Source organism: Hetaerina americana, unplaced genomic scaffold, assembly GCF_022747635.1.
Source record: "Hetaerina americana unplaced genomic scaffold, ioHetAmer1.1.p SCAF_1, whole genome shotgun sequence".
NCBI lineage: Eukaryota > Metazoa > Arthropoda > Insecta > Odonata > Calopterygidae > Hetaerina > Hetaerina americana.
Window position 1 is genome coordinate 81,557,799 of NW_027286069.1, and position 24,358 is coordinate 81,582,156.

The window sequence follows — 24,358 nt, forward strand, 5'->3', positions numbered from 1 at the left end:
TAAATTAAAGCACTTATTATGAGAGTCTTAACAAGTTTGAGTGATTACTAGGGAGTGAGGACTTGGCCTCTTTCTGAGGAATTCTTGAATTATATTTACACAAATTTCCCTGTATTTCAGCATCTTTTACCACCATTCTAGATGAAACAATGGATGGGGCCTTAAAGAAACAGGAGGAGATGCCGCAATGGTACCTTTGGTGGATTCACCCACTTGAGCACACATGAAAATTTTGCAGTTTATGATTATTTGCCTGGTTTAGGTTTTGGTGCTAAAATTGTTCAATTTATGGAGTAGTTATTTTTGATGACAAATGTAGAATTAGCTGCAGATATTCAAAAATGTCTTTGAATTATACTTCTGATTTTCAGGTAGTAATAAAAAAACACTATGAATCTAGGGAAATAAGCAGCTGATCTACATATATATATGGAGGATGGCAACCCCTATCATACATTTTAGCGAACAACTAAGTCTTTATGGTTTAGATCCTTGATCAAAATGATGGTGCATTCAAGAATCTCCATACCAGTTTTTTAACTCTCAACTGAGTTTGTGTATTTTGTTTCCTCATTCAGATTTAACCGACTATTAGGTATTTATGACATTAAATATGTATACATTTATTTGATTCCCTTAAATTTACATAATTCAGAGAAAGAAGTTTATATTGACTCAGTAATGAAAATATAATGCATAAGCATTTAGACAGATTTAATATTTATCACATGAATACGTACTTATTAAAAAATCCTTAACAGATATATATATATATATATATATATATATATATATATATATATATATATATATATATATATATATATATATATATATATATATATATATATAAAACTATGAGACTACTGCATTGAATTGCAAGCTTCACTTAATCCATATCCCAGTGGCTCTGCAGTTTAGCTCATGTAGCCACTTTTGCAGGGATCATCCTTGCATCTACAGTTCAATGTAGCAATTTTCAGAGTGAGAAATTTCTCAGGGCTAAAGTATCCTTCATTAAAGTTTTCAGTGGGAAATCTTAATCTAAATTCAGTTTGAAAAAAGATTATTTTTTGATGATAAAACTGCCATTCGCCGACGAACAATGTAATACATATTTTATCTAAAATGAAACTTTGCATTAAAATATCATACATTTAATCAATAATGATGGCCTTCTACTTGGTAGAGTAATGAAATGGTCCTATAAAGTTAAAGGATTATCTAGTGCAAAGAGTTATGTTCTTACAATGAGTAAACATTTATTGACATTATGCATGCATACAAAACACTCAGCTGTAAACAAATGGGAATATATGTACCCTCTTAAGATATGCCCTGTACATTTTGATGAACTTAATAATTGAGATCTCTTTATGAAATAAATGTTGAGGTAAGTCCCATATCTATTCTTCTTCAGCATGCCACAGTTGCCAAGCACAAACTAACTGGATGTATCGGAGATCGAGTAATGTGTGGTCAACCATCATGTTGTTCATATCTTTTAGTGCGACAGAGAGAGAGAGTTCTCCCTAAAATAAAAAAATGAATCTGGTTAGAATCCTCTAAATGCATACACAATGAGTTTGAAGCACCATAAAATTTCTCACCTTTAATTTCTGAAGGTTATGAATGGTGACTAACCATCCTTCCTGCTCCCGCTGACTTTCTAGTTTAAGTTCCTAATGAAGAAATTGGAATTCAGACTAATAAATTACCCAAAATGTGCAATAAGCTTTAATTTGCATGTCTAAATAGAGAGTTGTATACATGCCTAGTTTTGTGACATCTGAAAATTGTATAAAGCCATACCATTCATAAGTACATTGCTGATGAGAGTTATTTTGTTCAATTTTTTTTAAATTTAATATTTTAACTTGTTTATTCTAAGCATAATGACTTTTGATGATTAAATAAATAATTATCACAATCCAAAATTTTACGAAAGAAAAGGCCAACACCATTCCTAATTCAAGCTATCCTACCTTGAGATATAAAAACAAGGTTTCGTACATGAAAAAGTTGATGAATAAATAAAGACTTTCTTGCATAACAGTTATACTCCCATCACTCTTCAGAAGAGTAGTAGTAGTTTTGAGGGGAGGCGACCGACAGCTAAGGTCATTTGTGCCATAGGAGATGGACAGGAAAGGATGAAGGGTGGAGAGAAACCCGGCGTCGGCAATAGCCTACTCTTTACGAAAGGCGCCAAGGGGTCCGCAGTTTAACGTCCCATCCGACGGACGGCGTACTCACTCAAAGTGCCCTCCACAAAGCACCTCAAGTAGGGATCGAGATACCTCTGAAAAATATTCAACACCGCCGGGATTTGAACCCGCGCCCTCACGGTGGGAAGCTCTTCAGAAGAGGTTAGATTTTTTTTTACTCCTGTGACCACACCTTACATGAACCTGTGAACTTATATATATACATATATATATATGTGTGTGAGTGTGTATATATATATATATATGCGTGTGTGTATATATATATTTAAGTGTGTGAGTTTACACATATATATATAATTCGCGGGTTTATATTTATATAAACCCGTGAAAGTAATAGAAATCAAGAAGTCATGGGAATTATTCAAGTCTCATAATTAAGATAATTATGCATAGGGTTTTGTCTATAAACTTTTTGTGGAGAAGATTAAGCTGCCAACCATCCTTGGTATAACAGAATTGAACGACAGAAGAATACCCCTAATCGAGGAGAACATTAAAATGTCACTTGGCATCTTATTACCAGAAGACAACGGAGAACAATGCATCATAAGACTAGACTCTACTATGATCCTGCTTACAACTAAAACTGAACCATTTACAAAGGATGAGGTTATTGAGGCATTGAATTTGGTCAAGCCTAAGAAACCCCCTGGCCGTGACCAAATTCATGGAATATTAAACTGAAACCTTACAGAAAATCTAGCATATTTCTTTGTAAATCTATTTAATGACTGCCTGGTATTCTCCTATTATCCAGATCACTGGAAAATTGGTGTACTGCACATTATCCTCAAATCAAAAGACAAAGACCCTTCTGACCCAAATTCTTTCCATCCAATAACATTTCTCCCAGAATTAGGAAAAGCAAGCGTCATCAAAATAAGGTATATATAAAACAAAATCTGCATAATACAAGAACTAAAAACTCTATATCTCCCTCCTAATCTAATAAAAATAATTAGTACCTACTTTAAAAATAGGAAAATTATACATTACACAAAATCTACATCCACTGAAAAGACTACCGCTAGGGGATGTCCTCTAGGCTCAATCCTTGGCCCATTTATCTGGAATCTAGTAATGATTCAACTACTTAGGTAAGACTTTTTGGAAGGCACTGAATTGGTCACCTTTACAGATGATATGACTTTGTCAATTGAATCAAACTCCAGAGCTTATATGGAACCCCTTATCGTCCAGTGCAATAAAATAATAAAGAATGGGTCTTAAAAACTAAATTAGTAATCTCCATGGAAAAAACTGAATACATGGTTTTTGGACAAAAGTTAATTAGAAACCCTACGGTGAAGATCTATGGTTGCAATAACAAACGTGTCAATACATTTAAATATCTTGGGGAAATGCTACAAAAAAATTAACCTACCAGGTGTATTTTAACTACATAACAAGAAAGATTTTTCAAGCTGCAGGTAGGTATTGCAAAAGTACTTTTCGCTCAAACTCCATAAGAACTATCCACCAAGGTGTCGCAATACCAATTATTTCCTACGTCTGATCAATCTGGGGCCACAGGGTTCTCCATGGTAGAATCGAGAGGAAGTCGCAGGAGGCTCCACGACCATGTCTCCCTACAATAACCCAAGGCTATTCAACCATTAGCACAGATGCCCTTGGCAGGATTTCTGGCCAACCACCTAAAAATTATAAAATACTAGAAAAACACCATAGAGAAATTTCAAATGGGGATTATGGCCAAATACCAAAATAACCATATAATAAGGAAAAGTGAATCAAAGAAAAGGCTGAGATGTCACACCATTACACAGTGGCAAAAAGACTGGTCTAGGAGTGAAAAAGGATTACGTACGTCGGAGATATTTCCAGAGAGAAAGGAAAGACTAAAACTTAAGTTCAGTGAAACAGCCTGTCATACAACTGAATAAAAATTTCATTTAATCAAAAAAGTAGTTTCTCTGCAGAAGACCAACTGGGAAATGGAGAAATTGCCATTTACATGAAAAATTTAGGGAGTATTTCCACAGAATTAAGAAATCAAAAACCAATATATGTGAAATATGCTTGATTGACTAAGCTAACCACAGGAATTAAAAATGCATCAGATAAGTTATCAAGGCATGAAATATGGCACAGTATGTCTGAGAAGAAGCAAACTATGCGTGGAATTATACTATATTACTTAAAAAAGATTTACCAATCATTATGAAAATTGGTCATGTAATCATCTGTAATGTTAAGCAATATTATATAACATAGTATGTAATAAGTTGTGCCATTTAAATCATAATGGGGGGGCAACTAAAATTGATTATTTAATGACAGCTTTATTTTCATATATTCAAAATCTACATATAAACTCATCAGTTTGTAATAAGTGTAAATATGTAAGTTAGAAAACTCATGTACTTATCAGGGAGACAACTTTAATGTCACAATGCTCCTATTACTCCTGTATACTTTGTTTGCTTTGTTTATAAGGCAATAACCATTGTATTGAACAGGTTAGTATGGCAACATATAATATATTTTTTCTATATCTACATGCGCTTATACTTCTTTCATTCATTGCATAACTTAATTTACTAACATGCTGATAAATTTAAATGTTAAATAGACATTGAATGTACATGTAAAAACTAATTGTTAATGTAATAAAGGGGGACTAAGCGAAAGAAGATACACCCTCATGATATAATGTCATACTGATGTATTAATATATGTTTTTGTGATAAATAAGGAAATGAGTGTCTGGGGTATTCCCATCAATCTCTCTTCCATATTAATTTAGGTGTGTTGTCAATATCTTTATTTCCACTTCATGTGAATTGCTCAACATGCATTTACATTGACTGTAGGTTTGAATGACATGATGCACCCATTCATTCAATGCAATGATGTAATCATTGATCCCAGCATGAATAGCCAAAAGCAAGTCAATGTTAATGCCTGCCATAAGAGTCCATGCTAATTAGAAACACATTATTCATTTAATCATAACAAATAATAAAGTCATTGCCACCATTTTTAGAACAGACACTCCTAGTTCTCTAATGAAAGAACTGAACTGTAAATGTTAGAAAAATACTAGAGCTCTATAAGTTTATTCTATTAGTTCTTATATGAAAGGAACTCACCAAGTTTTGAACATGAAAATCAACATTCCATGCTGTAACTCCTATGATGTACACATCTAGGGAATTTAAAAAGGTGTCCATATGCAGCTTCAATAATGCCTTTGCCTGCACCCGGACTTTATTGAAAACTAGTTCCAAAGGCCTTTCATTATCAGTGGGAAGTTCTATTAGTTTAGAATACTTAAGGGCAGCTTCCATGTTTCCTGCAAAGAGAAAACCAAACAATACGAATCTCAGGCATCATACACTCAAATCTAATATACATTACTGATATGATACTGCATTGAACATTGGTATCTCCATGGAAAGAATACCTGGTTATATTATAGATGGCACTAAAGAAATATGCACATACAAAATGATAATTTTACTAGGAAAAAAATTGGAAAATCGTAGCTTTTTTTAATCTTACTCATGAGGGTTCAAATAAAATCCAACTGCAGGGATGCAAATATTGATATTGAAATGAATATCTTAAAAAATATATATGCCACTAAAAAATATCTCAAACAGTATTTCATTGAATCTAATCTATCAGGAAATTGCTATGCACAAAAAAAATACATTTACTTAAATAATACGTCAGTACACAAGTGTGGATTTCAGTTAACTTCACACTAATCTTCGGTTAACTTTGAGCAGTAAATACCTATAACTGTAGATTAAAATCAGTAAATAGAAGTAACCTATAGGGTAATAAACTATATTCTATATTTTATTGTGGGCCTGGGGAAGTGGTGTGACTTTGATTACAAGTGATGCTGCAAGGCACCCTTAGCTTTACCTAGACTGTGTGGTTTTTCAGGTTTCATATTAACCTGGAAAACTACAGAAAGGACAGAGAAAGCAACTAACGCCCCTACCCAGATACAAGGTCGGTCCCAAAAGTAGTAGGACTGAGTCAATTAAAAAAATATTTGGCCAGAATTGATATATTCACTCGAAAGTCTTTGAGGTAGCACCGTTGTGCATCCAAACAGTGCTACCAACCAGCAGGTGTTCCATGCCTTGTACGCCTTCGAGAAGGTGGTCTGGAATGCTGCTAAGCTCCATTGACACACCCTATTGTAACACTTCCACCAAGCCAGGGTAATGTCCTTTGAGGCAGGGGAAGAGGAAGAGATCTAATGGGGCTTTGTCTAAAAATTTGGATCCTCGCTCACATGGCCGAAAAGCTCTTGGCAGATCCACGTGCAAGTTTGCAAGTTTTCTTTTGTTAGTCCGAGACCACGTGTGGCACCAACTTCGCACACACCTTTCTCATGCCCATATTTTTGGTCAGAAGTCAATGCACATAACTTTTATGGCTGCCAAGTCAATCAGAAACTATGCAAACACTTACTCCGTGATCCCTGTCCAGCAAAATCTTCACTCTTGCAAGAATTTCATCACTTTTTTAGGTAGAAGGGCATCCTGAAAGTTTGGTGTCTTCAACATTTTCTCTACCCTCCCAAAATGACTTGTGCCACTCAAAAACACCCAATCTTCCGATGGTGTTATCGCCATAAGCTGCTTTGAGCATTCCATGAGTCTCTGTCCCTGTTTTTCCCAGTTTCACTCAAAATTTGATGGCATTGCGCTGTTCCAATAACCGCTTCATGATGGAGCGTCATGAGATCATGTTATAGAGGTTTTGCAAATGAATGAACTGCACTTCACGAAGTCTGGGGGCCAACTGCCACTGGCCTTCAGTCTTCCTGAGACTTATCTCCCTCCAACCCAGCCAGATAAATCACAATTCATCCACCCGTCTATCCAGGAAAAATAAGTTACACTACTTTAGGGACAGACTTTGTATTTTGAATCTGCGGCTGAGAGAGTACAGAAGCGAAAGGTCTTTCCTTCCAACTCCCTTGATCCCTCCACCATCTGTTGGGCATGCAGGAGAAGGCCACCCACAGGCCCTGAAACTCTTTGGAAATATGTAAACCTAACTTGATATGAACCCAACGTATTTATTTTATCATCTATTCTTTTGATCTCTCCAGGGAATCAAATCCTGACTGTCTCCCGATTCCAGCGCCAATTTACCAACTTTATCGTCATTTCTATTAATAGAAAGTTAGAAAAGCATTAGTTTGATTAAACTGTATCTACTGCACATTAAAAGTACGATTTCCTGGTTTTTCCCAGTTTCATGCTAAATTTGATGGTGTAGTGCTGTTCCAATAAACGGTCCATGACAGAGAGTAACAAGGTCACATTATGAGGTTTTCCAAACAAACAATTTACACTCTACAAAGGTTGAGAGCCAACTGCCACCAGCATCCAACCTTTCCTGAGACTCTCTTCCCTTGAACCCAGCCAGAAAAACTGCCACCCATCTCTCTGTCTATCTCGAAAAAAATGAAGCATTCACCTTTTGGGGCAGAACACCCATAAAAAAAACACCCCATTGGCTTGATTCCGATGGTGGCCAAATATTTTCACAAGCTGTATTGCAATACTCAAAATGAGAGATCAAGGAGCATCATATAACATACCACTATCTCAGAAATAGTCATTGAATAATGACGTATAATTTATCATTCGACCTGGTTAGTTTTTAACCTTTCCTTAAGCATTCTGGATATACTGTAAGGTCACACTTCATTTAGAGCAAATTTGATTAGTGCAATTTTCGACAGTGCAAAATGATCTTTCAGCTAAAACTTAATTGTTTCCACCAATGATTTGGGAATTTAATGATTAATATTTAATGAACGGTACCATGAACTTTACAATCACTTTATGTATCAAACATGTTAAGTAGATCATGATTTATATTCTCTGCAGCTGATTTCTGTTCCTTTTTTCCTTGCATCTGCATCACATCCAATGCAATCTTTGAATACTTATTTTGTGCATATCCCACCATATGTAGTCTCAATTTTCTACAAAATAGTAAAAGATCTGTGAATTCAAGTGACACTGACTGAAAGAAGGAAGTTTTATGCCGTTCATGAAACAGAAGATCCATCAAAATTAGGTGAACAAATAAGAAGTGTAAGAAATAAAATCATAACTGCTTTTAGGCAAGGGCAGAAAATTGTGAATGAGATGATTTTATCTTTTTCCCCACTGGTCAAACATCCCATGTCTACAATACGGAAAGAACAAAACCTCTTCCTTCCCTTTTTGTTCTTTCACACAGTCTCGCCTTGAAATAACAATCAGAATACCACCCTCATGGTGTCACATGTTGGGAGTGACCTCTCTCATGATTTGCAATACTCAGACTCCTTTTTAAACCCTGAAGACCTATATATGAACAGATAAAGACCTTTAACAGCAAAAACTTTTACTAAGCAAGACACTTATTGAAAACGATGTCTGGAAATCTTGAAATTGGTTTCTGGCAATTGTAGAGTTGGTTAATTTATGCTCCATCATGATTCTTTAAAAAGTGAATTCTACAACTTCATTCACATTGGTTACACATTGCCAAGTCCTGATTTGGGTAAAATAGAGGAAACTCAGCAACTATTAGAGAAGCAATACAGATCTGATCCATCCAGCAAACTAAATGGCCCTGGACCTTTGAGACCCATTTGGAAAGATCATCATCTATGACATAGAGATAAGGGACAGATGGAAACATACTGTCAGGATCATTCTCAGAGAATCTGATAATGGGGCACCTGTTGGTGTCCCTTCTTCATCTTACATCTTAATATGGCACCATACCTTACTTAGCAGACTTCATTCAAACAAGGTTACAGGTAATGATAATGCATGACTTTCATATATTTTTGAATAAAGTACCCTGGGTTAGTGTAACCAAATATATTTTTAAGCCTCACCTATTTTTAAACTAGAAAAAGTGCAAACAAGGAAAATACAATGCTGCAGCCATGAAATTTTATTTGTATACAGGGCCAGTTCAAAAAAAGATGAGACTGTTTGAATAAATACTAGGATTTCATTAGTCACCCTTTCATCATGCTTATCACCTTCAAAATACATCACTTTTGCCAATACAATGCTCCCAACGTTTTTTCCATCATTCAAATGCCATCTGGAATGCTTTTTTTGGGTTAGCCTTCAAGTCTGCAGTATAATTTAATTGGATGCCTTCAATAGTTTCTAATCCTTTATGCTGGATTTCAACTTAGGAAATAGGAAAAAGTCTACTGGAACTGGAGAGTAGGGCAGCTGGGGGATCACTGGTGCACTGTTTTTTTTGCAAAAAATTGGTAACAATCAATGATATGCATGCTGGTGCATTGCTGTCATGAAAACACCAAGAATTGTTTTTCCACATTTGTAGCGTCTTCTACAACATGCTATAACCTTCTCATAACCTCAATATAGTGCTGCCCATTCACTGTTTGTCTCAGGGAACATATTATGAGTAATCCCTTCCCAATCAAAGAAAATGATCACATCACCTTCATTTCTCGTCACATCCGAGCTCCTTAGGATCATGGGGAAGGTGGCCCCTTATCCCCCTTCCGCCTACAATGTGCCTGATTCATAGATTCATTGCCAAATGCCTCTTGAATAATTGCATAAGTTTCAGTTGTACTTTTCCCAAGGTTAAAAAAAATTTCAATATACACATACAACACCTTCATTCCTACCTATACAAGATGCAACCTCAGACAATAATCCCTGTTGTGCAGAGACAAGTTGAGATAGGACCACGGGCAAGGGATTATTTTACTTATCACAGATGCTGCTATAAGGTGACAGCTCACTGATTGTAATTCGTCCAGTATATTGCTCATAGAAAGGCCATAACATCTTTTTTTGAACAGACCTTGCATATTAGTTATTACTACTATTACAAGGGGAAAATAATTCCCCTGAGGAGAAGTGATATGAGAGATAGACATATTAAAGTGATGTTTTTTTCTTACTCTTCTTTTACCAGAAAAATTGCACTATACCCCAAATGCTATCAAAATTGATCTGCATCTTATGCACAGAGGACAAGCATTTTTTTCCAGTATGTGTGGTGTGCTGCGCAAGTGGCATGGTGTGCTGCCAACACTGATGAATACCTGAGACCAAAGAGCATCTCTTATTATGGATGCTCTTTGGTCCTCCATCTGATGGAACGTCCTGTTTGGCTGATATAGGACTTCCCACTTCCTATATATATAGCGGCCAATTGCAACGCAAATCACTTCGACCTGAAGATGCCTCCAGGACTGGGGGTTGGTAATTCCCGGTAGCAGCATGTATTCATGAGTTGGGAAATCAACACACTAGGTTGTCACACAGCCCAGAGTGATGAATTATTTGGGGTCACAATGACAATAGTTCATCAATTAAGAGAACGTACTCAATGAAATTTTGCAGAGGTTTATAGTTCAAATATCCCCATGGCAGATAGTGAATCATTTCTCAACAGTTGGTATTTATTAGTTGTGGTAGCTGACGGCTAATGTTATTTACATTCTTTTGTGATAGAGGAGAAGGGAAATATGCTTGCTACTACAATATTCTTTGGTAGGAAACAGTTAATATACATTTATATGCTCAAGTTCCAATGGAGACAGGAAAAGTGGATGAAGGGGGTTTTGACCAGCAGTGGGATGTTGAAGACTGTGATAGAGGGGAGAATGCTAGGCAAACGAAGAAAGGGAAGGAACGGGATAGGGATGTTGGACGGGATGAAGGGAGGAAGAAAGTATTCAGAGATGAAGAGGGACCTTATGTAGAATAGGATACTGGATTTTGTTAGGAATCACAAAATATTTATTTAGTAACTGTGTCCATCCAAAAACCTACCTTAACCAGTAGATTACCTAATAATAAAGCTCAAGTTGAATTGAAGGGCATAATAAAAAAGTGCCAAGCATATAAAAATGGAAAAAATTAGTTCCTTTCGTTCATCTTTATCAAATTTGTTGTCGTATGTGTAACTTAATGGAATTTGCATAACATATTGAAATGAAATAATTGACTTTGTTATTCCACACACTTTATTAAATTTTTATTTACCTCATCGAAAGTGACCACGAAAGTGACTTTGTGACTAAAATTCTTCATTTTGAAAATAAAGGTCAAAGGCTTGATGCTTTGGAGCAGTTGGAAATTTTGAAATGCATCCGTTGCCAAGATGAACTTGCCAACGAAATTTTGTATCCCCCCCACACCTAAACCTACCACTCTTCCAAGTCAACGATTGACACCAAAGGATGTAATTCTCTATTCTTCCCAGCAATATGGTAACCTTTTTATCCCTCCACCCTTCCTCTCTGACCAACCCCAGCCCCCTTGATCAGAAGATATACATACCAAGTTTGCTTCTAGGAGGACCACCTGATGATGACGTTCAGCATCAAAACCTAGGTCATGTTTTTTAATAAAGTGTGAGTCATTACAAAGTCAATTATTTCGTTTCATCTTTATCGTCTAAATTTTTAATGAAAACATTGGTGGATATCTAACATTAGTTCTGTAATGCACTGGAAAAACAGAAATATCTTATAGTTCCCTATACTGATTTAATTCTTACCTTCTATATCTCCAGATAGCCAAAAGTCACTAGCAAGATTATGGCTGACACAAGGCATCTGCTTTTCAGCAGCATCAGGTGCTTCATTTGCAACTCCTAAAAATGCAATTTTTTTTAGGCATTTGAGCCATAATTCAATACTTATAACAACATCTTTTCCACAGTGATTATTACATACATACATGAATGAATGACAAAGTATACTGGTATTTAATATTTTAGAATTTCATGAATTAATCATAGAAATGATGCAATGCATAGTATTCTCATTTATTTATCACTGGAGTTCAATTTTGACTGCTATCCTTTTCAATTCCTGACATCGATGAAGAAATGAAGATCATATTGAGTATATTATGCAAAATAAAAAGTAAGGAAATACCTTCATTAACTTTTTCCAATACTTTGACAATTGGAAGATCATGATTAGAGGATAGGGCTTGAGCTAAATGCTTGGCATATATTCCATTTGTTTCAGAAGATCGTTCATATGCCCCAAGGTTACTAGTTGTAGCATAACCTTTCACTAAATTTCGCTTGCCTGGAGTATATTCATATACTGGAGGTACTTCCTTATGTATGCCTGGGTTTTCCTTTCTGCTTAAACAATTCAAGATAATTAAGGAAAAGGATGATGTGGATCAGTTTTATAAACCTACATGCCTCAAGCGTTTAGTAACTTTTATTCAAAGAATTAGGATTAAACATTAATTATTTTTTCCATATACATGTATTACTAACAAAAGAAAAATGATTAACTTATTAAATTTATGAGCAAATAAATTGCATTTTCTAATAAAGCCTGTTTCTAAAGATGATTTTCAACTTTTAATTATATGGTGCAAGCAATTATTGGCACTCTTTAATGCATTTTTTTGTTGCCATAATTTAAAATGTCATGATTTTAAAATCATACGATTAAGGTTAAACATGGAGCTGAAAATTCCAATTAATTCATGAGCATTATGAACTATGACAAGAATGAAGACAACAGGTTTATAATGGGTATCCATAAAGAAGAAAACCACTTACGAATCAGGAACTCGAAGACACATGTCCAGGATTATTACTACAAGGCCAGGATGAGTTTCAAACACCTCCTTGATCACTTCTCTTTCACATAGGCTATGACGTCGCAGATAATGGCTTGATCCAGGGGCATCAACAGGAAGCATGTATTTATCCTGAATTTCAAATCCATGACCAACAAAGTAAAAGATGGCTTCATGGCAGAATGAAACAAAGAGAAAAAATAAGGGCCTAAGGTTCCACACAAGAATAATATGACACATTTTCAAAGAGATAATTCAATTTTCAAGAAGAAAGTGTAATTAAAGGCTCCACATTTCCCAAACAGCTAAATCACCAAAAACACCTCAGCCAATTCACACATGAGTAAAATTCAGTTTTAACACCCAGTATCTATGATAGCAATTATCATGATGTAGTGAATATGGGATGAGTTCCATGGAAATAAAATTGCACATGTTACATATAGTTTTGGTAATACCTACTCTTCATTCTGTATTAATTGAGGAACTTCTTCAGTTGGGACATAAAACTGATATGGATAACAAATATCAGATAATGGGATCTCATGGAATCCAAATTCTTTGGGTCTCTGAGATGGCGTTTCTCAAATAAAATTTTTGTAAAACAATATTTTTCCAGTTAATCTAGTGATATTACATCTGTACCAATTTTGAAACCAAGAAAAATTATTCAAGTCAGCAACACTTCCATGGATTAATATTTGCACCACACTGAATAAAAAATTTGCATTTCAAGCATGATATTTTTCTAACATTTAAGTAACCGCTCAGAAAATCCATCTTCAACCTATTAGAATTTAATCTTCCTTTTGTAATCATAAAAGAATATCTGAGAATCAGATGATATAAAAGATGTATAGCAGAAAAGAAAAAATCATAATCTAGAATTCACTCAACAATACACCATACCAAAGTTTTTTCAGTCTACAAAACAAAATTCTGCTTTTTGCTACATAAGCATCCTTCCATTAATAGAGAAAATACAACCATATCCCTGTGACTATTCAAATTCAAGATAGCCCAGAGCAGTTGTTGGTGTGTGAAAAACAGTGACAGTCTAAAGGCTTTCATAAGGACTTTGAGGACAATTGAATGATATATTTGGCACACATTAAATATTTGGAAGAATCATTTAAGAAGTGTGTGATTCTGGGGAAGAATCCACCACTTCAGCAGTCAAAGAAACATACAATAAGTCACCTGAATTGGGTATGTAGGATCAAGTCTTCCAAACAAACAAAAGAACAAACCATTTTATAGAAAATTTTCACAGAATAGTTACCGACACAAAACCTGAACCAGGCTATCTGAACTAATTTCCCCTGAAAATATTCTTCTATCACTTGCAAATTCAAATTTGGAAGAGGCATGTATCTCGTAGTAGTTTTTAGGGGAGGCGACCAACAGCTAAGGTCATTTGCGCCATAGGGAATGGACAGGAGAGGATGAAGGGTGGAGAGAAACCTGGCGTCGGCATTAGCCTACTCTTTACAAAAGGCGCCAAGGGGTCCGCAGTTTAACGTCCCATCCGATGGACGGCGTAGTAGTGATGTAAATCCTTAATTCAATACTTTGAAATCGGTATGTAATAGCAATGCGCTCTGAGGTAAGATTTAAACCCAAGGCATGTCGAGCAGTCAACCAAAATCTGCCTTTTCATCAACTTATATTAATCATTGAAAAGGTCTTATTTGCTGGGCATCGTTACTTTTAAATAACATAAGACAGTGACGCAGGTTGCCCACAGGAAAACATTTTTAACGAAACAAATATATATGAACAAGTGATCTAGATAAACTGAAATAAAAATAACAGTTTAAAGAAGTGAAACTCATTGTATATAACAAAAGCAAAACTAGTAGTAGTATTTAGGGGAGGCAACCGACAGCTGAGGTCATTTGCGCCATAGAAGATGGACATGAAAGGATGAAGGACGGAGAGAAACCCGGCGTCGGCATTAGCCTACTCTTTACGAAAGGCGCCAAAGGGTCAAAAGCTTAACGTCCCATCCAACGGACGGCGTACTCACTCAAAGTGCCCTCCACAAAGCACCTCAAGTAGGGATCGAGTTACCACTGAAAAATATTCAACACCACCGGGATTTGAACCCGTGCCCTCAGGGTGGGAAGCCAGTACGTTAGCCCCCGCACCATCTCGATCCCATCTACCTCGTAGAATATTTCATGACCAACAGTAATTTTGTGTTATATCTGAATATGCTTCTAAACCATGACCATATAGTTGAGATACCTACCATAAGCATCTGGAGGTAGCATTTCACAAAAATGTTTCAAAGCATTCCTCATTTCTTTTAAGGTTAGATTCTTCAATGCTACAACCTTAAACTGAAGCTCTGTGAAAATGTTGGATAGAGTTGCCACATCTGAACTTGGAGTATTCAGATGGTCATGATTCTCATACTCATCATTTCCAATAAGTAATGCAAATTTCTCCTTGGCTAGAGATAAAAATGAAAAGAAATGTGAACATCGATGACCCAGTAAGGAAATTCAATGAACATTTACCTGAATTATCATTATACCTTGCTTAAAATAATTTACGAGGCACAATTGCAAACCAAAGAATATACTTGTAGAAAATATAGCGCTCATGCAACCATAAAATATCTAAGCTCCAAGAGATCATTTTATACTAGAAAAATGGCAGTATGAATAAAAGTGAGCCAGAAAAATAGGAGAGGATGTGGGCTACACTTGGGATACAATAAATATCAATCAGTGTATTAGAAGAGCTACTTTTCTTCCATCCAAGAGTACAACTTCATCCCTTCATCTTTTCCCACTCACATGTCCCTAATATTATAATAAATAAAAGGAAAAGAGGCCCTGACCAACATCTCTTTATTATATAGGAAAAAAAGACCAATGAAATAGATATTTATTCCAAAAATCTTTTCAACTACTATTGATGTTCAATTAGAAAGCATTTTCACTACATGCAATTCAAACTGCTTTACTCAGCCTAAAATAGAGCTGAAGTTTCAGTTCAAGATAAGAAATGGAACAAAAGATATGTTTAAAATTTACAAAGAAAATAGTTTCATTAAAAAATGCATAATATTTTATGATAATTATACATTAAGAAAATTATTAATTTAATGCTAACCTTAGAACAAGATTTTTGGTAGCCTGTGGATAAATAAGGATCATTCAATTTTCACTAGCCACATTTATCATACACTATTGAACCAGACCATGCTACCTTAAAATGCATCTCAACCATAAAGTGATATCTCTTTGTTTAAGCCCAGAAAACCAAGATATTTCTCAAGTTGAAATGGAATTTTGTTACTAATTAATAGTTGAATTCATTTCCATAAATAACTTTTATTCTCATTTAATTACTACTCTCTTGTGCTACATTTACTAGTGACCAATTATTTATTTGCGAAAATCTGCTACTGAGATAGAGCGAAATTACTTTTTCAATTTTTTCCAATGCTGTACATAACTTTCAAATGTCTCTGAACTCACTCACTGAAATGGATACATAAAATAACTTGAAGATAAAAATACTCAAATAAAATTTTAACCATAGAATTAATTCGATAAGGGAGATCAATAAACCTGAACTTTTACAATAATACCTTCATCGTTTTGATGCAATAGCAAAAAGGGTATTTGCTTAATTCTTGAAAACATCTTTGATGGAATTTTGGATGTAAACCAAGTAGTATTACAATACAAATCTTCTGCTTTTGGACTGAGAATTATGTACATCAGCTACCTTAATTATTCGACAAAATGCCATCAGACATGACGAATTTGTTTTTTTGAACATTTATGCTACATTTCACATTCCTTTAATTATCTTTAAATATTTACTCTGGGGCTCTGTAATCAACTACCTCCAACATATAAATCACAGGTTATGAAGAGCAACCTTGTCTCACTCCCTTGCTTACATTACCATTTCAAACCCCCATATGAAACCCTTGCGGAAGCAGCATGGTCATGTAAGAGATTTAAATAAGATCAATATCCCACTAGCCTACTCCTATATCCTTCACTCTTGCACTAACTTTGAAGTGAACAGAAAACATCTCAGATCTACCAGGAGGAAACAGTAAATGACAAAAAATGGAAGTGATTAGTCTTCTTTCAATCAATGCCTTTCTTTGACGGTGGCCCTCAAATGTAAGGGATGATGAAGAATACCATGTCTTCAAAATCAGCTGTACCTAAATTTAGGCAGAACATGCCCTGGTTTAATTGATACAAACACTCAACATCCATGGAATAAACAAAATAGAATAGAATTAAGAAAGAGCTTACCAATCAATGAGTCAGGAGGTCCATAAACCTAAAAAACAAATAGTAATTTTATACAAATCTGTCAATAATTTTAAACAATATCAACAGGAATGAGCTAAATTGAAAACATTTTCTTTATGAAATACAATGAAATCTACTATCATTTTTTTTTCAGAAGTACTTTTTTCCCAAATTCAGTATTCATTTCTCTTGGTCCTAGAATTTGATCTATTTGAAGCAGTATTAACATCCCCCACTTCTATCTACTTCTATCTCAGACTGTCATACTCACAGATTGATTATTTTAAAATCTTATTCTGTACCACACTATTGCCATGTCAATCATTCAAGAACAACACTTAAAAAGATCCAGTGATGACCATCATTTTTGCTTCAATTAGGTATATTAAGTCTGGCAGGTCCAGTCTTTTATAATTATATTCTGCAGTTATTGAGATATTTTTTCCATTTCTGGACAATGATATTTGCTAAAATACCTTTAATATACTGAATTTGTTTCTGGCATTACACAGTCAGAGTGACATCAGAGTTGAATAACATATACCCTGCAACAATTTCAGAGTGTAAAAATCATTTGCCTTGACTGGGATCCCAGTCAAGGCGAATGATTTTTACACTCTGAAATTGTTGCATTGAAATACACATTAGCGGATGACTCCGTTAAAAGTTACTGTTGCGGCATCTCCTGCAGTTTCTTTGGAACATTTACCCTCTTTGCAATGCAATAGAAGGGACAAAAGGCAGAAATTGGAGAAGAGCAGAGCATTCCCACAATTGCAATGCTTTAGACAGTAATTTAATTTGTACGATCAATGTCCATCTTACTGGAATAAATCCTTGAAAATAGTTGTAACTACAAGGAAATTGAGAACTTTTGTTTTTAGCCATTGGATCCACTCACTTCAAGCAATGCTATTGCCTTGCAGTTAAGAAATTGGCCAGGGAGAGTCCTGCCATTGACACTAACCCATGGTCCCCTCGTTTGAAAGGCTTCTGAAGCTCTTGCATGGATATGAAGCATAGAATAACTATAACACAAATGGAACTGGTCTGTTTCATAACTGCTTACAAGACTAATTGCAGTCACTGAAAGGAGAGAGAGACATGCCATGAAGTGAAGACCAAAGAAATGACTCAAGATACTACTAAAGGTATGAAATAACAGTGATGGGTAAAACAAATGTCAGTGGTTTTCTGAGATGTTTTGAAAGCTTTGGATGAATCAAAGAGTGTATGTACAAGATAGGAAAATCCTCTCATTCATAGACAGTCATCTCGTTTATAATAATCCTATATGATGAATGTAAAGGTAATATTTTTATACCCCTAATGCACCAGTGTCTGATAGCCTCTTGATTTGGGTCTGAAAAAATGCTTCAATCAGGTCTACAGGAAGAAGATAGTGTGCAGATGGTTTCAATCAAAGAGGTTGAAATTCTGCAGGCTATTCACATTCCACTTTCAGTGCGGCCCAAGTGAAGTGTCTTGCAGATGTGGCTCAGAATATGATTAAGAACTATTTTTTAAGCTATAATTTTGTGAAGAAGAATAGAGAATTGGCAGAAATTAATGGAACTAGTGAGGAAACTTTGCCGTAAGTTGAAGACTGGGTTTGGTTGGAGGCAATGACAACTAGTTTGGTCTTTGATTCCTGTGGTCCAGGAGCCTACAGCATGTGGCATGGAATGAAATGAGCTGTGAAGTAGGAGGTTGAAAGTCAAAATGGAAGTGAGGAAACTGGTGTCGATGATGACGGCAAAAATGGTGCCACACCTGAACCAGTACAGTGTTTCAAATGCATCATGCAATTGAAACTTAAAAAAAGTTAATCTATACTCATGACATAACGGAAATAGACTAAGCAAAAATCAGTAGTACTGAAAGTTTATGGCTTCATTTGAAAGTAAAAGTACTGTCAAACTTTTTATGATTTGAAGAATTTTCACACCGAAGTAATGCAAATTGAATTCAATTTTGAAAAAATTACAAATTTAATGCAAATGATTTCATTTAAGAAATTCTCCTATAAATATGCAACCATTATATGAATGTCATGAAAATCCCCATTTTCTAACATGCCAATTATCTTTTTCCTGAGGTCTCAATGAATGAACACTTCAGTGTATATGCTAAACTAATAATCAAATAAGTCAGTACCATAATTGTAGCTTTATCAGTCCACACTTCACCCGCTTTGCTTGTTACATAGCATCGATAATCTCCTTCATCTGATTCGCATACACAGTTTATCTGAAATGAAAGTTTTTAATCATTAAAACTATTGTATTATTACGTTCTAATTCTTTAAATGGACACAAAGTCATTTTTAAACATTTTGTTAGCTACCTCCAAGTCTTGACTTGTACACCCTGTCAATGACTGATTATACCTGAACCACTGAAAATGTAACTCTCCAATTGCAGGTGATTCTTTTAATGAAAATGTAAGGACAGCTGTGGACCCCTCACGACAAGTTACAGATTTGGGCTGGGTATCAATTTCAGGAAGCTGAGGCATTAAGTCCACCTCAATCGGGTCAGATGTAACTTCTACAATAGTCCCTTCCTGCAAAAATTTCTGTGCAATCCGACAGCAATATTCACCAACATGCTGAGGGCTACGTTGAAAAGAGTGAAAAGAAAAGGTAAGTTTGGAAATGCATCAGGCAATAATAAGATCTATTTAGGGAAAAAAAAGACATACATGAAACTGAATGGGTCATTACTTAAGAAGAGATGCTCCTAAACTCCTCAAAATGAGGATTATCTCTGTCATTAATTTTTTTTGTCAATTGAGTTGAAAAATGTAAGAGCATGGTAAGATTTAAGGACTTCAGTCTATACAAATATGAAATGTAATCAGGATATTTTAAGGCAATTATATAAAATATCTCAAATCATCATTTTTCATTCAAGGTATTGAACATATAATTTGGTATGTTTAGCTCTTACCGACTATTATCTTCTATGTATCAAGTGGATCTCCTCTTGTTTTCCCCATTATTTCTACCATTTAAACATATTTATATAATAAACAGAGTGCTGCCAGCACCAAAAATTTTATACCTCTATATTAGTGTGGTTGATCTCCAATCTAACACATGGCATTGTTCTAATTATTATTAACCTAATCCACAATGAAACATTATTAAGAAGGTTGAAAACGAGATGTATTTTCAAATGAAATGAGTCAACTCATTTCAAAGTGACTTCGAAATTATGACTTAGACCATTTCCATCATTTTCAATTCATATTAAATTAATAACTTACACAAATCAATAAATAACCAAAACAATACAGACTAAATTTCAAAGTTCTATCATATAATCACTTTTAATGGAAAACACAGCATGATATCCCATGGCAGCCCAAGTCACCACATTCAGCTGGTAAATTTGGCCATTTAACTCAAACTTTGAAAAATAACAGTAAAATACATCGTTATTGAAATACAAAGTTTTAAACTGGTATTGAATCACAGAATTGTCCAATACTACTCCTAATAACAATGGCCCAAAAATTTAACAGAAAACAATAAAATCTAGTTCCAGGAACCCCATTATTATGATACAGCCATAGTTGTTTGCCCTAGGAAAGAATAGGAGGGGTAAAAGTAAAAATGATTTCAGCGGTTTCTGTTTGCACTCAAATCAGACAAGTTGAAGACAATTGTTTTCCATTATGAAGTCTAGGAAAGGATGCGTAATTAGATAAAAAATATTCAATTGTAATTGCCCATCTGAATGGCAAGGAGCTTAATAATGGTGATAATGGAAATCTAGCACCTCACATTTCTATTTGAAGGTTGATTCTTTGTTAGAGAGTAAAATATATCTGTGGGCAATAAGTAATCATTTCAGTTAATCATCAACAATTTGGTGAATGCTTCTCCATTCAAAAGTGTTCAAAAACATAGCCAGATGAACAACCAGTAGTCTTGTGTCCAATATTAATGCCATCTATAAATTTCACAAGTTAATGGCATGGTAGCAAGTAGTCTTTCAAGACAGCTCAAGTGACAAATTTTACATTGAAACAATTTGCCCTTCAAAACAATTATACATGTATTACATAAGAGCAAAGGTACGAAATGCAATGGGTTAGCTACAGGGGTGAGATAGTGGACTACGACTGGTTACATTATCTTCTAGCAGTCCACATCAAAAGAATATTTGGTAAATCATTGAAATGGTACATGGCAGAGGGTGTTAGGGCACGGGTGTAAAAAGCCTGCAAGGGACATTCATGAAATTTCTCTTTGGTTTAACATGAGGAAGGATGCACGTAATACCATTTGAGTCATGGGGTCACTGGTAAGGAATATTGCGTATAACCAGGACGTATTTTTTTTGGCTTCACAATTACTGATCATTTGATGGAAGTAGATTAGAGGTAGCTTATCAAAAAAATTATACCTATCTTACCAATTGTATTAGACTACACAAGTGGGTGAAGAATTAGAATGCTGTAATGTTAGACTGGGTTGTCCATTATAAACCATTCCCTGCAACATATATGAGGAGGAATTGGGGGTGTGGGAAGGTCTGGAGGCAGTAAGAAGGGAGAAACTGATTTAGTCATATTTATGAATAATCAAGCTTAAATTGGCCAGTGAGCCAAGGGATTGAGATATTTGTTGGGTGTATCAAAGAATTAGTCTTATAGGAGTGGAATGAACATCAATTACAAGAAAATTAATAAATGCGGTTCTTATGAAAAATGCTAGAATGGGATCGAATGCTAAGTGGAAGATATATGATTTGATATTTCTTTTATTCAGTTCCCATATAGTTTAAAATATCCACAGAGCCAAATACAGAATAAATTTGATTTTTAATAAACAGTAATATTTCAATTCTTGACTTCAATCAAAATTGTGGCCAGGAAAGTCCCCCCACAAGATTCTTGAAAGTCAACCATGGATCTGCAACTGATAGAAGAGGGGGGGGGGGTGCAAAAACCATTACAGATATTTAAGGAAGAATTGCAATACATGAAGAAGCATTTACATAGAGGAGAAAGTTGATGACAAGAAGTAGGATGTAAGGAAAACACAAGTGAAAACAGTAATATGGAATATACTATGGCGTGACTCAGAAACTTGGTCATAGGGGAACGAGGATACATTAAGTTTGGGGGCATTTGAGGTGTAGATGCAGAGGAAAATTCAAACGGTGAAATGGACAGAAAGAAAGACAAAAGTTCTCAACATGACACAGGATTTCCAGGAAAAATTCTAAGAACATAGGAAAAATGGATGCAGGGTATACTGAGTGGAAGACAGTGACAGATGGGAGAGCATTGAGTGATGACATAGAGGGAAGGAAACAAAAGTTGTTTAGGATTATGTGGAGGGAAGTAGAGTGCATGCAGAGCAAAAATGATCTATAGTAATGTGGGGTTTAAGGGTATGTAGCATCATTTTAGGCATTACTCAGGAATGCAATAGTGCATAGTGCTTGGATCCATCATAAACCTGGCACACTATTATAAGTAGATAACAGAAACATTTAAATTTGAGAGACTTAATGATCGGAAATCCATGAGACCTTTCACTATCAGGTATCCATTAGAATCATAGAGAGCACTTGGAGGATTACGTTCACCGAGTACTTATATTCAAAATCAACTATTCTACTAACCCAAATGCTTTTACTTCCAGTATCTCTTCAGTTTGATTCAATAATTCCTCATTGTCTCTGAACCAGGCGTAAACCGGTGGAGGGAGGCCTTCGGCCTTGCATTCCAGCCTTAGGGTGCAGCCGAAAGGTATTGTCATGATCCTCTCCCTGGCGTCGTCAGTACTAAACCCAAATTGTCCATTTTGCCAAGGCTGCTTGACTATTACCAATGGCTCTGTATGGTTAAAGATATTCAATTGTTGCAAGTTTTACAAATAATATATGGATCATGATAATATGAAATATAAGCTAGAATACTTGCCAGGGCCGCAAATGGCATATAGTGCCATGTAAAGTTTACAATAACGTAGCTTTTCCGCTAAAATTCCAACTGTGCAAAGTCGAGTAGACAATTCATCTAACAAGCGACCAGCGGGAACGACATCTTGATTAAACTGCTCGATTTCGGCCTTACTATTAACAGAAACTGGATTTTTTAATCACATCGGTTTAGCCACACAGCGTGCTCATATTATGATGCTCATGACGTGTACACCACAAAATATTGTGCTTATTCTTGACTAAATTCACATGAGTATATACCTGAAAATACCAAAGGACTCAGCAAGAACTTTCCAGCCTTCACATTCCATCAGGCATTCCTTGAGGAAATTTGCTATACCGTAGCTGATCTCACCAATAGGTGTGTTGAAAAATTGATCTGACTTCTGAACATTCATGGTTTGACATTTCAGCGTAATATACGCACCCCGATAAAAAATAGCTGTCTGACACCTATGGAACGAAACATATGAATGCACAAAGTTTTGAATTTTCAAACCGCATGTGTTGTCACACAGTTGATGTCGTCATACTACATCATTTGAGGAAAACCAGGAAAACAAGCATCGCGACGGGATGCATGAAAAACAGCTGTTGCCTTTCTCATAGTGATACTTTCGGCAAACAGATGGTAGTAGTGGTAAGGAAATTCGGGCGAAGAAAAGGCGCGTACTTCAATCGTTAACACGACCGGATCGAACCGCTATTACCTTGGTTCAACCCTAATCTCCATCCATTTCCTAGACAATAAGAGGGATAAATTCGTTCAATTCCTATGATTTCTACGATAGTTATTTTATTCAAACAAATATAATTAAGTTTAGACCTAAACTTGAACCTAAGACCTTCAATTCAACAGCCGTGCGCTTTATCAATTAGCCACATGCATGCCACCCGCACTATCCACAATGTCTAATCCTTCAAATATTTTAATCATAAGAATATCATGAATTAATAATTAGAATGTAAAATATTTTGTTAAGTAAAACATGTTATTGAAATATCTCATCAGCAAACAAACCTATTTTTATTTTTCCATATCCATCATTAATCAATGACTTTTAATTATACAATTTATTAAGGGGCTGAAATAATATGAACTCTAATAAATAAGCTCATCTTGGCAAATGAACTGGAATTAGTGAAACAGGAAACATATTTCCTGTTTCAACACAGTATCCACAAAACTCAGTAATTACAGAAACAAAAAGATGAGTGTTAATTAAAACTCGTTTTATTGTGGCACATATTTTTCAAGT

General features: G+C 35.3%; 1 protein-coding gene across 1 annotated transcript; it reads right to left on the minus strand.

The window, feature by feature from the left end:
- Nucleotides 1-1,248: 1,248 nt before the first annotated feature.
- Nucleotides 1,249-23,662, minus strand: LOC139686306 (mucosa-associated lymphoid tissue lymphoma translocation protein 1-like). The gene is made up of 13 exons (XM_071583453.1): nt 23,361-23,662; nt 23,080-23,231; nt 22,779-22,992; nt 19,483-19,753; nt 19,294-19,386; nt 17,137-17,164; nt 15,096-15,299; nt 12,822-13,011; nt 12,172-12,386; nt 11,790-11,885; nt 5,342-5,544; nt 1,611-1,682; nt 1,249-1,532 (listed from the first exon to the last, which is right to left on the minus strand). The coding sequence occupies exons 1-13, from the start codon at nt 23,495-23,497 to the stop codon at nt 1,407-1,409; spliced, it is 2,001 nt and encodes a 666-aa protein (XP_071439554.1). The 5' UTR covers nt 23,498-23,662; the 3' UTR covers nt 1,249-1,406.
- Nucleotides 23,663-24,358: the final 696 nt, after the last annotated feature.